The sequence below is a fragment of the Trichechus manatus genome, unplaced genomic scaffold, assembly GCF_000243295.1.
Source record: "Trichechus manatus latirostris isolate Lorelei unplaced genomic scaffold, TriManLat1.0 scaffold00187, whole genome shotgun sequence".
Taxonomy (NCBI): Eukaryota; Metazoa; Chordata; class Mammalia; order Sirenia; family Trichechidae; genus Trichechus; species Trichechus manatus.
This window is the reverse complement of record NW_004444123.1, coordinates 3,749,678-3,766,751: the sequence shown is the minus strand read 5'-3', so window position 1 is coordinate 3,766,751 and position 17,074 is coordinate 3,749,678. Positions and strand designations below refer to the sequence as shown.

Below are 17,074 nucleotides of genomic sequence, written 5' to 3'. Positions count from 1 at the left end.
AGACTGTAGGGGCCAGGGCAGCAGACAGATTTCAGAGGCAGGTCAGCTAGAGGGGTCAGCCAGCCAGGAGAACGTGGAAGCACTGCAGGATCAGGGGGCAACCTGGCAGAGGGTAAAGTGCCCCTACAGGGCCAAGAAAGGTGCTGGTTGAAAGACAGCGGAAGCCAAGTGCCTGCATGTGCAAGGCACACACGTCCACGCGTTCACACTCAGCCACAGCGTCCCCTGGACCTGGCTCTGAGGTCACTCTTCACAGGCCGGCTGCTGTCCTTCACTGGGCAGTCCTGGCTGGCCTCATGACGGGCTGGCAGGACTTGCCACTGCTAGACATCAGCTGAGCAGGTCGCGCCCCAACTCACCTCCTTGTTGCCCAGCTTCAGCCTGACCCTATTAACAGTGGAGCATGGGGTCTCGTCTGGTTCCGCTCCTTATGCTGAGCAAGTCCCTTCCTCTCTGTACTTCTGCTGCCTCATCTGCGAAGTGAAGGGGTCGGACTGCATGATTTGAAGGTCTCTTGCAGTAAAAGATCCGTCATTCCCTTGAACGGCTGTATTTGGGAAGCTCTGGCCTAGTATTCCCAGCAGGCATCAGCCTCCCAGTGCCTCTGACGAGGCGGATGCTGCAGCCTTCAACCTGAACAAGTTAGGGGAGACCAGGCGGTCTCCATAGGAGGGGGCCTCCCCACGGAAGGGGCTCGTGGGGCACAGTGGGATTAGTCACCCTATGAAGTCAGTGAGGTCACCACTCCTGGGCAGAGCCGCCTTCCATTTCCGTCCTTTTCTTTCTTTCTTTCTTTTTTCCTCTTTTAAAATCATCTACATTTGCAACAAAGAACTTTCCTTTCTGTTCTCATTTCTTGTTCCCTTTATGATAGGATGGCTCCACCCTCCACAACCCCCATCCTGTTCCAGGGAAGACAAGAATTAGAGGGGCATAGGGAGCACTTTCCCAATTTGCTTTCCTCCCTGGGGTCAACTGTTCTTGGCATGGTTCTGCTTTTCCTCAAAGAATGGAGCTGGGAGGGGCTTCTGGAAGGATATCGCTCCTCTCCTCATCTGCCCAAATATTTATTTGTTTTAAATAAGGGTATATGTTTCCCCCTAGTCAATTGTGACTCAAGCTAAGACAGAGATAAATCTGTTGTCTGCTCCTGTACCTACTGATGGAATGGGGAGGTGGCCTGGGAGTGTACAGAGTGGAGAACCAGTCTAGGGTAGAAAACTTTCCCAGACAACCCAGCATGGGTGCGAGAACTGGCAGGGACACAGGGCTGGGCAAAGCACAAGACAAGCGCCTCCACGACCCAGCTACGTCTAACTTCTGCAAGCATAGGGGTGGCAGGGAAGTCCCATTGTCCTTTGCTCGCTGTCCCCAAGAAGGCCTCCCCAGTCCACCACGGACGCCCACCATGGATGTGGCTGTCAGGGAGACGGACAGGAGAGGGAAGCAAGATCCAAGAGCCACAAAAAAACCTGGAGACTGAAAAAGGCCTCTTCAGGAAGAGAAAGTGTGTTATGTCTCTAAATTCCAAGAACTTGGAGAAAGGAAAAGCCATGAGAACCATCTTTATTACCCAAATTCTGGAGGAAATGATTCTGCGTTAACAGCGGAACCTCCTAGCTGCCAAAGTGGATGAGAAGTGACAGAAGCTGAGGCTGGCATCCTGGCCTGCATCCGCTCAAGGGCCCCGGGAGCCAGGCGCCTGCGCGGCTTCCTGCGGGGCCCGGTGGGCGGAGGACAGGGCCCCTGAGCCCCGCGGAGGAGGAGGGGTGACAGGTCCTCCGATGCGCAGAGGCGGAGGGAGGCCTCTCATTCCTGGGGAGAAAGCCAGGTTCCTCACTGCACAGAGGGGGCGTCCTTGGCTTCACCGGGGCAGGCAGCCGGGTACAGGGTCCGGCCGAGGCACAGACACAAAGTTCATGGGGCAGAGCAGCAGCGGGCACATCTTCTCGTGCTCCTTCAGCGTCTCGCTCAGGTGCTTCAGCTCCTCGGTCAGCTTCCCGATCTCCCTCCGCAGCACTGCATTCTCTTGCTCCAGGCACTCATACTCCTGGGGAAGACAAGAGTCAGCAAAACCATTTCCGAAACCAGACTCCCTTCCTCTGTTCTCCCAGCATCTCTGACCCCCGCCTTCTTCCCCCCACACGTCACTATTGTCAGCCCCCCTTCTAGCCCTCATATTCATCTGTTTGCTCAACAGCTCTCTCTTCTCACTAGAAACGTTCATGGGGCAGGGCCTTTGTTTTTTATATCTGCCCCATTGGGTTTCCAAGGAGCGGCTGGTGAATTCCAACTGGCGACCTTTGGGTTAGGAGCCAGGATCTTAACCACTGCACCACCGGGGCTCGGTATCGACTTTACTGAGGTATAAACCAAAAATACAAAGCAAAACCGGTTGTCATCAATTGATTCTGACTCGTGGGGACCCCACGTGCGTCTGAGTAAAACTGCATTCCATAGGGTTTTCTTGACTGTGACCTTCCAGAAGCAGATCACCAGGCCTTTCTTCCACAGCACCTCTGGGTTGGTTTGAACCACCAATCTTTTGGTAGGTAGCAAGGGCTTAACAATTGGAACTACCCGTGGACTCCTTATAATTTACGTAAAATAAAATGCACTCATTTTAAGTGTATAATTCAATGAGTTCTGTCGAATGTATACACCCATGTTGATGAAGATATAGAACATTTCCTTCACCCCAAAAAGTTTCTTTATGCCCCTTTCTCCCCACCCCCCCCAAATGCTGCTCTGCTTCCATAAGGTCTTTGTTGGGTTCACTGCTATATCCTCAGCACCCAGCCCAGTGCCTGGAACAGTGTTTGTTGATTGCAGGAGTAAATGAAAAACAAATAAAACACCTTTTGCCTTGGCTTTGCTTGAGCACTTACTGGTTACCTTTCCGTTGCATCAGACATTACAGAGGCTCAGAACCGGAGGGGATCATGGAGACCCTTTAGCCCAGCCCACTCAGTGTAGAGACCTTCCGTCTGTTAACTCTTAGTCCTTGCCTCTTCTGGGCTGCTCTACTAAAAAGCTCCTCCTTATTGTCGTTGGGTGCCCTCAAGTCGACTCCGACTCACAGCAACCCCATGTATAACAGAACAAGATGTTGCCTGGTGCTGGGCCCTCCTCACAATTGTTGTTATGTCTGAGTCCATTGTTGCAGCCACTGTGTCAGTCCACCTTGTTGATGCTCTTCCTCTTTTTCGATGACCCTCTTTATACTGACCCATAATCCCCCTCTCCTTCAAACACACGCATTGGGCTTAGTTCCACTTTATGGAACTACACAGAGGAAATCCGCTACTTTTTCAATATCACGGTTCTTAAAATGTTAGAAGACAGCCCCTTCCCTTTAGCTACTCTCCTTCCTGAGTTCAGTTGTCTTAGGTCTGCCAAGCACCTTGGGTGACAGGACTCCCAGCCCCGCTGCCCTCCTGGAGACCACCCCTGAGACACACTCCAATTTGACAGACTCTCTGAGACACTGCTGCTCCCCAAATGCACTGCATAATTCTGGGGTGGCTGGCCAGGGGAGGACAAAGCATGGTGCCCCCACACGCTGACCCAAGCCCTCAGCGGCCCCTCGCTGGTGATGCTTCCTGAGCTTGCAGGGAAGTGTAAACTTCAACTACATCTGCTTTGGAGTCTGTGCTTGGATGGCTGATGTTTTGGAGCTTCCGAGTGGGACTTCACACCAACTCCACAGAATTCCACTTTGTTAGTGGGACGTATTCCAGTCTAGCAAACCTTTTTGAATCTTGACTGTATCGTCTCATGGATTAGTGATACCACACAGCTTTCCACTGTCCATTAAATTGATAAGCAAGTCTTCCTTTTCTTCACCCAAATCGTTGAGGTCTACAACACAGAGCCAATTGTAGAGCCCTACAGCACGCCAATAGAGACCTTCTCCAGGCTGACAATCTTAGTTAAATCATGCAGAAATGCTGTTTCCATTCATTTCTGGGTTGACTCATATCATTATGCTTTGCTGCCCCATGAATGCCATGCTTTTCCTGGGCTGGGGACTCTAACCTACTATGCATCACACCTTCTCTCTTATTAGAGAAACAGCACTAAATATCACTAAACAAAATCATTTTAAAAGTCTTTCTTACAGCCCCCGAAGATACATGCAAATTGTCAGCTCTGCCCTTTTGCTGATGCAGTTTACCTCAACTGGCTTGTCTTCCTTCTTTTCTGTGTAGGCAAAGACCAGGCCCACCACCTCCAGGAAGGCTTCCCTGATCACAGGACCTATCTGAGCCACATCTTCTATTATGTGTTCTATTCAGTCTTGTAGTCAATCTCACTTATGTTAAATAATGTCTCTCCCCAAATATCACAGCCTCTGCTACCCTCCCCTGTACCCCTGCCTGAGGGGCACAGTGCCAGCACCCACATGCTCAGTGACTCTCCCCTTCACCTTCTGTCTCCTTCTCTTACCCTCTTTCTTCTCTCCCACCTTCCTGAGGCACCTTCCTCCCTTTCAGAACCCAGGGTCCAAAGGGGCTGCAGGCAGAAGCTATCTGAGCCTTTCCTCTGTCTCCTGCCCATCCCAGGCAGCCTCCCAGTGTGAGCTGGAACCCTCTCCAAGGCAGCAGGCCTCACACCTCTCCCCAAGGCTGTCCTGGGTCAGACTGTGGCCATCCTCACTCATGCACTGGCCCCGTCTGCCTTCAGTCCTCCTCCATGCCTCCCATGCCCCTCATGCTCTTCTCTGGCCTCTAACAAGCTCTGGTCCTGGAGTCAGAATCCAGCCTATAAACCCAGCAACAAAGCCCTCCATAGGCAAGGGGAGGGATGGTGGCCGGATGGGGCATCCTGGGAAGTCTGAGTACAAGAAAGGGTGAGACAGACTGCAGCTCTGCACATACACAGGCACACATGCACAGACACGTGCAGAGACACACACATACATGCACACACACACACATGCACATACACACAGACATGTGCATACACACACACGCATGCACACACGCACAGACACGTGCAGAGACACACACATACACACACACGCATGCACATACACACAGACATGTGCAGACACACACATACATGCACACACACATGCACACACGCACAGACACGTGCAGAGACACACACATACATGCACACACACTCATGCACACACGCACAGACATGTGCAGAGACACACACGCATGCACACACACACGCATGCACATACAGACACGTGCAGAGACACACACATACATGCACACACACTCATGCACACACGCACAGACATGTGCAGAGACACACACGCATGCACACACACACGCATGCACATACAGACACGTGCAGAGACACACACATACATGCACACACACAGGCACACACGCACAGACATGTGCAGAGACACACATACACGCACAAACACACATGCACAGGCACACATATGCACACACACCAATGCACATACGGACATGTGCACAGACACACACGCATGCACATACACATATGCACACATACATGCATGCATGCAGACACGTGCACAGACACACATACATGCACACACACGCATGCACAGACACACAACGCACACACGCTCACCAATGCACACATGGACATGTGCACACATGCCCGCACACACACATGCACATACACATATGCACACATGCATGCATGCAGACACATGCACAGACACACGCATGCACACACGCATGCACACACGTGCAGAGACACACATACGCGCACGTACACACACAGACACACATATGCACACACACTCACCAATGCACACAGGGACACATGCACAGACACATATACACACATGTACACACACGCATGAACAGACATACACATATGCACACATACAGGCATGCGCACAGACACATGCCCTCACGCATGCGCTCATGCAGACACATGCACACACACGTATACATGCACGCACACGCAGACACAATGTGCACACATACACACATGCATGTACACACACACACATGCCCCGCCCTGCAACTAGAAAATACTCTTCACCTTGAAGTGCAATGACAGTAAACGGGAACAGTTCCAAGGAGCTAACATTTTAACTCGATTCCAAGGAACAGGAAGCAAGGTGCCCTGGGGGGGCACAAATGACTACACGGTCAACCACTAGCTGACAGGCTGGTGGATCGAACCCACCCAGAAACGGCTCGGAAGTAAGGCCTGGTGATCTGTGCCCACAGGTCACAGCCTTGAAAACCCTACGGAGCACAGCTCTACTCTGCACACATGGGTCCCCACGAGTCGGAATCAACTCGGTACCAACTAACAACAAGCAAGGGTGCCTCTCAGAATCTGTTCCCAAAAGGTCACAGCCTTGAAAACCCTGTGGAGCACAGCTCTACTCTGCACACATGGGTCCCCACGAGTCGGAATCAACTCGACGCCAACTAACTACAAGCAAGGGTACCTCTCAGAGAAACAGGCATAAACCTGTAAAGCCTCTGAGTTTCCAAGAGTAAATTTCTACAAGATCATGAGACCCACAGAACAGGAAGCTCTCTTCCTTTGGCAGAGTATTCCAAGCAGCCTTTCCAGGATTACAGAACTCTGTGGGGAGACAATCTGCGTTTCTGAGCTTCATCTCCGGAGGCTATCAGGAGTCCTGCCAGGCGCCTTTCTGGGGTGCCTTTGTCTTCCCCAAACCCCAGCTCAAAAGGCGTCAGAGCGGCCTGTCCCCGGGCCATGGGCCAGGCCCACGTTTGCCATCCCCTCAGTGACTTTCTCTTCCGGGACTTATTTTTACTCATAAATCTGTTGGTGGATGTTTATCGAGCTGAGGAATAAGAAAGAGAGAAGGAGTCGAAATCGTCTTTCTATAAAGCAACAAGATAATCTGGGAGGGGCGGAAGAGCAGGCCAGAGAACAGCAAGTGGAACAACTAGGAAAGAATAAAAACCACTTTCACACTAAAAAGAAATTACTCGGACTTAACACAAATGGAAAAGAAGTAAAGAACATTAGCCCCTTTGTTAAGTCCAAAGAGATGATCAGTTCAGCTCAAATCCTGCTGAGTTTCGTCTCATTCGCTGCAGGGGCTGTGGTTGCTTCGCTGCCAGGGAACACACTGCGAGCAGAGAGCTAGAGAGGGGGGATGAACTTACCCAAATCCAGCCCTGGCTGGGGCAGTGCTTCTCTACCGGTGGATCCTGGCCCCCCAAGGGGACATGTGGCAATGTCTGCAGACATTTTCGGTTGTCACAACTCAGGGGAAGGGGTGCAACGCATCTAGTGGGTAGAGGCCAGGGATGCTGCTAAATATCCTACAATGTACAGGACAGCCCCACACACAACATAGAATTATCCAGCCCTAGCGTCGCTGAGTTGGAATCGACTCGACGGCAATGGTTTTTTGTTTTTTTTTTAATGTCAATAACCCGTTGCCACTGAGTCGATCCCAACCCACAGCAAACCTACAGGACAGAGAACTACCCCATAGGATTTCCAAGGAGTGGCTGGTGGATTCCGACTGCCGACCTTTTGGTTAGCAGCCGAGCCCTGGTGGTGCAGTGGCGAAGAGCTTGGCTGCTAATCGAAAGGTCAGCAGTTGGAATCCACCAGCTGCTCCTTGGAAATCCTATGGGGCAGTTCTCCTCTGTCCTGCAGGGTCGTATGGTCAGAATCGACACGATCGCAATGGCTTTGTTTTCTTTTTTTATATGTCAGTAGTGTCATTGCTGAGAAACCCTGGGTTGGCCATCTGAAAGAGGTTATCAGGGGAACAAGGAACTGTCTGCGGGTATTTGGGCTCCAGGGTGCCCCCGAGGCAGAGGAAAGGATCAGGGACCAGTAAAGACGCCAATGCGTGTACCAGGGACCAGAGATGATAATTAGGGAGAGAAAGAAAGGAGGAGTAAGAAAAGGCCGCCAAGAGGACACAGGGCCACCACAGACCCCATTTCACAAGCAGGAGAGCCAAAGCTCTGAGGGATACAGCGTATTTCCAAGGTCACACCGAGCTGGGCCCAGATCCCTGATTTCAACTGCAGCTCTCATACAGCAACAGCAACTCTGCCTTCTCCTGACAGTGCTGGGGCCCAAATTTCCCCACGGTGGTTACCAGCAGCGAGGGGTTGTAAGTGCCCAGGATTTTACAAGAAGTCCATTCCCAAGCCTTGAGCTGATGCACTTCCCAGCAAGCAAATTGTGTCACCAACAACGGCTGTACAAATTAGTGTCATCATCAGTTTCTAAACCAAGTGTACTGACACAAAGCATCCTCTTAGAACGTGCAAGGAACCATGGCAACACATACCACAACCATATTGCCCAAGCCCTTGTGAGCTTGAGACATTTGGGGCTCTTTAGGATGGCATCACTGCCTTCCCTTTCTGACTCAAAATTCTTTCTCAGTCTGACTGACACCTTTAGGTGCCCAGCTTGAACCAGTCTGACCCACTTCTGAGCCACCGTTGGCCTTGTCTCAGAGACTGTGACTGCTCATTTGGTCCCTTATGTGCATGCGGACTTGGGTGTGCGCCTGGTGTTGAGAAGAGCAGAAGTCGAAGTTCCCATGAGAGGTGTAAGAGCCCTGAAGGGAAGATTTGAAACCCACAGGGAACAGCGAGGCGCACAGACACACGCTAGGAACCGCTTCTCACCAGTCCTGTCCACCTTCCAGCAATCACACCCCAAGGGGAAGACTTCAGCTGAAGAGTGTCCCCAGACCGTCTCCCTTTGTCCTGCCCTCCAAGGACGCCCCACCTTGTTGGACAGCCTTTGGGCTCTGGTGATGGAGAGCTGAGAGGGAAGGGAGGTGGCCAAGAGACCCAAAGAGTCTCACAAGCGCTGGGGATGGAGGAGGAGTTTCAGGGTGTTGAAGGTGAGAGAGGCACAAGAGAAGCTGAGGTGTGGAAGTGAGGTGGGCAGGAGAGAAAAGTGGAAACTTCAAATAAGTCTTGCTTGAAATACTCCCCTTCATGCTGCTCAAGAAAGACAAGAACTTGAGTTACTTCAAAATACTTAACATGCTATCCCAGAGTGTGGGACGGAGGAATGAAAGAGTAAAGTCCTTTGGATGAGTTCGTATCTCCAGGAGCAGCAAGCAATCGTGGCCATCAAGCGGCTGCTTCCTGGGCCCCTCTGTGCCTCCCGACGAGCTAGTCTCACCTCAGGCTGGAGGAGAAGGTTTCCATGCGCTATGTGCAGCTCTCATTTTCCCCATCCTAGACGTAGCCCAGAAACCCTGGTGGGGTAGTGGTTAAGAGCTACAGCTGCTAACCAAAAGGTCAGCAGTTTGAATCTACCAGGTGCTCCTTGGAAACCCCATGGGGCAGTTCTACTCTGTCCTATAGGGTCGCTAGGAGTCAGAATGGACTCAACAGCAACAGACTTTTTTGATTTTAGGCGTGGCCCAGAGTCCCTCGGTGGTGTAAACAGTTAACACGCTCGGCTCCTAACCAAAAAGTTGGAGGTTCGAATCCACCCAGAGTGCCTCAGAAGAAAGGCCTATTGATCTGCTTTTGAAAAATCAGTCATTGAAAACCCTGTGGAGCACAGTTCTGCTCTGACACACATGGGGTCGCCATGAGTCAGAATCAACTCTACGGGAACTGGTAGACTTGCCCCAGGAACCCTGAGACCCTGAGCGGCTTTCTGCTGTGACCTATAGCAATGTTCTGATCTCTGTCCTCAACTCATTGAGACGATATAAAATTATTTTTCACATTTTTTAACCAGACACCCCACCCCCAACATGCTTTTCAAAGTTTAAAAAAAACATCATTCAATGTTCTACCACTGAACAGTCGACCACGCAGAACACCGAAGCCCGTAACTGTGATGTTCAGCCTGGAAGGAGGCTGGGAGCCAACAAAAAAGCGGGTATTCACATGGCATCTTCCAGCCCAGAGAGGGGGTTCCTCTTGTTTTGCAGAAAGCTTGGGATGGATTTCCAGCTTCCTGCGCCAGCCACCCATCCCCTCACACCTTGTGTGACCAATGGCCCTTTTGAGCAGCTAGTGAGGGAAAGGTGTGGGCTACAGCTTTGGGGTCTTCCTACAGATGAAACCACTGTCCTGGCGTCCCCAGCATTGTTTTCCAACAATGTTGGCCTTGCTGAGGTGGCCTTGCTGAGGTGATCTGCCAGTGGAGCATAATCCTGATGTGTTCCTCTGGCTCGACAGAGAGAGAGAGAAAGGAGAGACCTTCCATGGAGTCAGCAGGTTTCAGATCAATAGCCTCATGTCTAGATAGGGCAGCTGGCATGACGGGCCATGTGGTGCGGTCCATGGGCAGAAGAACATACTACGATCCTAGGGACAGGCCCTCCACTCCACGGTTCCAAGAAGATTCAGGCAGGAGCAAACATGGCACCATCTCTAGTTTCCATGGCACCCAGCTCACTTGGCTATCAAACCCAACAACGATGGAAACTGAGAGAGACCCAGCGCTCACGGGAGCATCTTTGTTGGCACTGCAGTAACATTATATGAGTATTTGTCACCTTCAGTGGTTGTTGTTGTTGTTAGGTGCTGTCAAGTCAGTTCCGACTCATAGCGACTCTACATACTACAGAACGAAACACTGCCAGGTCCTGCGTCATGCTCACAATTGTTATGCTTGAGCCCATTGTTGTAGCCACTGTGTCAGTCCATCTCATTGAGGGTCTTCCATGCGGGGGGGTGGAGTGTCTGGTCTTGCATAGCTTCCAGCATCACTGCAACACGCAAGCCCCCACAGTACGACAACTGACAGACACGTGGGAACCTTCAGTGGTAGGCAGAATAATGGCCACCCGAAGATGTTTACAAGCTAATCTCCAGTTCCTATAAATACGCTACCACACATGGCAGAAGGGACTCTGCAGATGGGATTGAGATGGGGAGATTATCCTGATCCAGGTGGGCCCAATGTCATCACAAGGGTTCTTCTAAGTGAAAGAGGTAAGCAGGAGCGTCCGAGAAGGAGCTGAGATGACAGAAGAAGAGTCAGAGCGATGCAGAATGAGAAAGACTACAGGCCGTTGCTGACTTGGAAGACGGAGGGACGGGCCCCAGACAAGGAAGGTGGGAAGCTTCTAGAAGCTGGAAAAGGCCAGGAAATGGATTTTTCCCAGAAGGAATGCAGCCCTGCCAATATCTTGATTTTAGCTTAGCAAGTCCCATTTCAGATTCCTAACCTCCAAAACATTAAGACAATAAATTTTCATGGTCTTAAGCCAACAGATTTGTTACGGCAGCTTTGGGACACTAATATGTCTTCCTTAGGAAATATGATGTTTCCTAAGGACAAGAATGAGTGCTTACTCTTTGTGACCCAATGGCAATGCCTTGCCCACACTTAACCAGTAACCAGCTGCTATGGAGTGAATTCCTAGTCATGGTGACCCCACGTGTGTCTGAGTAGAACTGTGCTCCACGGGGCTTTCAATGGCTGATTTTTCAGAAGTAGATCACCAGGCCTTTCTACCAAGGTGCCTCTGGGTGGACTCAAATCTCCAGTCTTTTGGTTAGCAGCCAAGCATGTTGAAAGTTAAGCGTTTGCAGCACCCAGGGACTCCTGCCCACAACTCTGCTTAATAAATATGTGTGGAATGGATCTACTCAGCCTTGCTCCATGAAAGATCTGTGTCCACTATACACATAATCACTTGGGACTTACAACCGAGTGTTCTCTGGTGTTTTCTGACATTATTATACCTGGTCTGGACTAGAAGCTTCTTGAGGGAAAGGGCCCTGGCTGTCCAGCTGTTGTCTGAGCACGGGCTGGGCCCTAACTCTGAGCTGCAAGTGCTTCCTAAGACGTATTTGGTAATAGGAAACTAGAACCACGATTGCTTCAGGAGCAGGGGAAAGGAAGAAAGGACATCACAGTTCTTGCGTGGAAATTTCACAGAACTGATGAGGGCTGCGAAGGGCCTTCCCTGGTCTGGAGAAACTCTTCCAGCCATAGCTGGGGAGCTGCTGTGCCACGGGAAGTCAGGGTAGATTGATGTGGGGAGCCAGATCTTGGAACGACTGTGAAACAAAATTGTGACAATCGTCTCCTGCTTCTAGGGCCCGGCCTCCCTGCTCCCAGGAAGGAATCAGACGTTTATAATTTACACCGCACCGTGAGCTTGTATCAGTATGTCTCCCCTCCCTGGAGCACAGGCCTACTACACTGTTGTCTCTTCACTGTTGAAGAAAGGGAGATTGCATCCCCCGCCCCATAAGACCTCAGAGTCTCCTGTGTTGGCAGGCTGGCCTTGCTGAGACAATCCACGACAAGAAAGCGTGGTGGGAGAGAGCTCAGCTAACATTCTGAACTCTGCACGTTGGCCCAGGACAAAGACAAAGAGCGCACACTGGCAGCAGATCTCTGGAGAGATCCTTGGGTTCCTCCCAGGCCAGTTTCTGACTGAAACAGTTCCCACGTCCTGGCTGTGGGATTACACATAGGAGTTGAGAAAAACACAAGAGTTTAGGATAAAGCCCTGGCTCCTGATTTGGGTAATGAGAAAGATGGTTAGCTCCATGGAGTACAACATGAAGACAGCGTGAAGGGGAAGCTCCGGGGCGGACGGACATTCTGTCGTGAATAGGTTGCATCTGAGGGGCCTGCAGCAGACCCATCTGGAGACATCTGAGCAGACATGCAGATACAAAGGCTTGGGTTCAGGACAGAGGTCCTGCCTCTGGAGATATACACCTGAGAGTTGCCCGTGTTGGGAGCTGATGGTGGAAAAATAGATTAAATCTTCCAGGGTGAGAAGAAAAGAGGGCAGAGTCCAAAACCCTGTCAACACCAGCATTTAAGAAAACAGACAGAGGTTGAAAAAACAAACAAAAGAAAAGCTAACAAAGAGATCGAGAAAAAGTGATAAAATGGGCAGAACTAGGAAAAGTGGTTTTTAAAAGCTAAAGAGAGGAAGGTTTCCAGAAGAGGGTGGTCTATGGTGTCCCATGTTCCAGCGAGGTCCAGGACGATGAGTGCAGAAAAGAGCCTCCTGGATCTGGCAGGTAGAGGCATAGAGGCCTCGGTGAGAGCAGCTCTGGCGGGAAGTGTAAGTGTGTGTGTGTGTGTGTGTGTGTGTGTGTGTGTGTGTGTGTGTGTGTGTCTGTTGCGGGGTGGGATGGGGTGGCAGAAACCAAATCCTAGACTCCCAGAGCATTCTGTTATAAGTAAGCTGCATCTGAGGAGCCTGCAGCAGACCCATCTGGAGACATGGGAGACATGAAGGCTGAGGGCCAGGACAGAAGTCCTGCCTGGAGAGAGATACCTGAGAACCGCCCATGTTGGGAAAATAGATCAAATCTTCAACCAATGCCTGGGACTGAGGACATGGAGACAGTAGGTGTAAGATCATCATTTGAAGAAGCAGGGAAGTGAGGGAAGGAAAGAAATGGAACAATAAGAGCTTGAAAGGAAATCAGGACCGAGAGGAGGTTTTGTTTTGGTTTGGTTTGATAATGAAAGACACTTGTGTGTGGGAAGGAACCAGTGAGTAGAGCGGAATGAAGATGTCACTGAGCAAAGACTCGGAACACTGGGCTGAGGGACCAGTGGCGCAGCCCCGCGGGACCCACAGAATTTTGCTGTGTGTGTTGCTGAATTGGTGATGACGGATGAGACCTCATCACCAGCCCAACGGTCGGGGGCAGATTAACCAACAGGCAAGGCAAGCACCTTGCTTACCCTGCTTACCAGATCATCTGTAGTGAATTTCACATTAACTTCATCATCTGTAGTGAACTTTAGCAAAGATGTGGTGAAACCCAAGTGGAACTGTTCACTACAGATTAGTAAGTAAGCACAGGTAAGCCTGTGCTTACCTTGCTTACCGGATCATCTGCTCCTGTCAGGGACTGTAAACTTGAAAAGAGGCTTTGATTCTGTAGGAAGGCGCTGTGGGGTTGGGAGAGAGACAGATGCCAGCCATACCTAGAAGCAGAGTCTTTGATGTGGTGAAAAAATGTGAAATCATTCACTACAGATGATTTGGTAAGCAGGGTAAGCACCGTGCTTACCTTGCCTATTGGATAATCTGCCTCTGCCCACAGTGCAAGGACGAAGGGCCACTCCTCCTGCTGGCTCCCACGGGGCTCCACCCCAACCACAGTCTTACCTCGTGGAGTTTGTCAGCCTTCTGGGTCTGCTTCTTCCGACTTCTCTGAGCAGCAACTCGGTTCTTCTCCCTCCTTCGGACCTTCCTGTCATCATCTTCGGGACTCTGGGGGAAGGCTTTTGGTCAGGTGTGAAGGTGAGGCCCCTCACCTCACCCCCCTCAGCTTTCCCTCTTCACTCAGCATTGCCTGTCACACTTCACCATTTTATTTGCAGTGCACAGCACTTGTTAGGTGTCTTCCAGTCAATTCTGACTCATAGCAACCCCATGTGACAGAGTAGAACTGCCCTATAGGGTTTCCTAGGCTGTAATCTTTATGGAAGCAGATTGCCAGATCTTTCTCCCGTGGAGCCGCTGGGTGGGATCAAACTGCCAACCTTTCAGTTAGCAGCCGAGCTCTTTACCATTGTGCCACCAAAGCTCCTGGGATAACAATAACTCACCGTGCTTAGCTGCTAATCCCCACAACCACCCGGAGCAACGTGTGGTGTGACCACCATCTGAAAGATGAGGAATAAGGAACTCAGAGGGCTTAAGGAACTTGCTCCAGGTACCACGGCTAGTAAGTGGCTGAGTGGGAAGTGGAACTCAGGTCTGTTGGCTCCAAACCAGTGCTCATAAACCTCTACAGGGCGTGTGCCTGGAGGAGCTGCGCTGTGATGCTGCTCCTTCAAGATGGGAAAGCCAGAGGTCATCTGGAACTTGCTGTGTGCCAGGCTTCCCAATGCCACATACAAACTGGTGCTTCTGATGCTCTGTGCAGATCATGGTTATAACTTAAGTGCAACCACAGAATTCTACCAACAGACAACGTGCTCATTTGAACAACGCTTGGCTGCCATTTTGTTTCAGAAGTCAAAGTGAATCAGAAAGCAAATTTACAATGTATCTTGAAAGTTTTTTTTATCTCTATATGAGTTTTAGCCAAACTTAGTCAAATCCCACAAGAATTACCATGAAACAGATAGGCAGAAAGTGCAGGTACCATGATAAAAACATTTCATTCAGTTACAGAAACCATGGAGAAGTAGAACGGTATTTGCTGTCCAGACCCTGTAAGAAGATGCCAAGGGAAAAAAAAAAACAACACTACCCTTAAAGAATTTAAAAACCAAGAGGTTACTGGAGCACAAACACAGGCAAGCCACTCAATTATTATTAATAGAAAACAAAAATATTAATAACACAAAATTATCATTTTATCTGCTCTTGTATTCCAAATAGGCAAGACACATACCATCTCTTCAAGTTACTGCAGGTAAAGAGATTTTCAGCGAAGGTAAGAATATAATAGTGTACAAGAAGGATAAATAACACACACCACAAACAGGAGTGGCCTGGAGACAAGGCTGAAAGGAACAGCGTCAAAGTGCAAAAAACGAAAGCTTCGAGGGGCAAAGAAGACTTGGTAATCACAGCAGGACACCACCGTTAGACACCGATGGAACGTGAGAAAGAAAAGCAGTGAGAAAATGTGTGTAGAGACAGCACTACGGTTTTAGAACAGCGTGGATCCTGGTTCCGACTCTTACTGTGAATATGATGTTGGGCAAATGGCTTAAATTCTCTCGATTTTCAATTCCCTCATCTACTGTAAGTGTGGCTCATGTTTTCAATAAACACGGCCGCCTACGCCTGCAGACCACTGTTCCAGCCACTGAGGATACGAGCCCTGAACAAATGGGCGGTCATCTCATGGGCCTTCCAGTCTAACAGCCTATTGCTTGGGCTCAGAAGCTGAGAGGCGAGTTTTGTCTTAAAGCTCCCAGCACGCAGCACGCCCTCAGTAAGCCACTTGCCTCTGTTTGGGTCGCTGCTGTTTTTTATGGCATCTTCCGCAGTGCTTGCCACCAAATCATGCCTCTTCACTCCTCATGGTCATAAGTCATGGGGCGCTAGTCCCTGAACAACGAGGCAGCCCACATCTGCCCTCTGGGAGCTGACCCTCTAACCTGGGCTTAGCCACATACCTGTCCACACCTGACAACCCCGCAGAAACACATATCAAGACACGACGTATTGAAATAGTCATGTAACTATTAACCATATTTCATTTAATCCTCAGAATAATCCTGAAAGGTGGATGCTATCATATTCATTTTACAGATGGGGAAACTGAGGCTCAGGGAGGTTAAGCACATTGCCCAAGGCTACTCAGCCAATGTGTGGCAAAGCCGAGTCCCGAACTGAGATCTCTGAGACTCAGAGTCACCGATGACATTATGTGCCACGCAAGGAGCTCGGCGAGGCCATAAAGATGAAAAGACCCAGTCTCGATCCCTCGCTGGAAGCAAAGCTCGCGGATGGCCCTCCCTGAGCGCAGCGTTGTCTGTTTCCCCAGCGCGTGGGTGTGGAACTTGCCTGGGACAGCGCCCAAGACTGTCTGGATGAGGGTGAGGGGTTTCCGCCCGCGCTGGGGGTGGAGCCTGTACCCACTGCTGGGGGCCCCCACCCCGCACTCCCGGGCTGGCGCGTCCCGCGCTCCCCATTCCCGCGGCAGCTGGAGGGAGCGCTGGGAGTGGCTCGGCACCAGGCCCCCACACCCCGCCCCCCGCCTCGGGCCGAACTCCTCTCTCCACGCCCAGGCTGTCACCGGAGCGGCCGTGAAAGGCCAAGCGCTCAGGCGGTGGGACAGCGGCGCAAGGATGGCGCTGCGCCCGGGACAGCGTGGAGCCCACGTGCCGGGAGCGCGTCTGTGCGGGGCCAGCCAGGCGTCGGCGCCCTCTCGCCTCTGCCCGCTTGGGGCGCAGGAGCCGGGTCCCCATCCAGGCGCCGCGGGCACCGTGAGGGCACCAGGGGCGGCTGGGCAGAGGGCACACGCACCGGGGCCCCGGGTCCGCCCTCCCGCCTGCTCGTCTCCGGGGGCGCCCTCCACCCCCGCAGCCCGGCGGCCACCACCCCGGAACCCAGCGCCCAGCTCCTCGCGCCCCGGGCCTCTGGCACTACCTGCGGCCGCGGCTGGTTCCCGGGCGCCGCGACGCTGCTCTGCAGGACGCTGCCGGCGGCCAGGAGCCCTTGCGACATGCCGGGCGCTCC

General features: G+C 51.4%; 1 protein-coding gene across 2 annotated transcripts; it reads right to left on the bottom strand.

Moving 5' to 3' along the window:
• Nucleotides 1-1,566: 1,566 nt before the first annotated feature.
• On the bottom strand, nt 1,567-17,068 carry BATF3 (basic leucine zipper ATF-like transcription factor 3). 2 transcript variants are annotated; one of them, XM_004387533.2, is made up of 4 exons: nt 16,985-17,062; nt 14,868; nt 14,039-14,154; nt 1,567-2,050 (listed from the first exon to the last, which is right to left on the bottom strand). In XM_004387533.2, the coding sequence occupies exons 1-4, from the start codon at nt 17,060-17,062 to the stop codon at nt 1,865-1,867; spliced, it is 381 nt and encodes a 126-aa protein (XP_004387590.1). In that variant the 3' UTR covers nt 1,567-1,864. The 2 variants fall into 2 exon arrangements, with proteins under 2 accessions (XP_004387590.1, XP_023597468.1); XM_023741700.1 differs by lacking the exon at nt 14,868 and having other exon boundaries at nt 14,039-14,143; nt 16,985-17,068.
• Between the last annotated feature and the right edge of the window lie 6 nt (nt 17,069-17,074).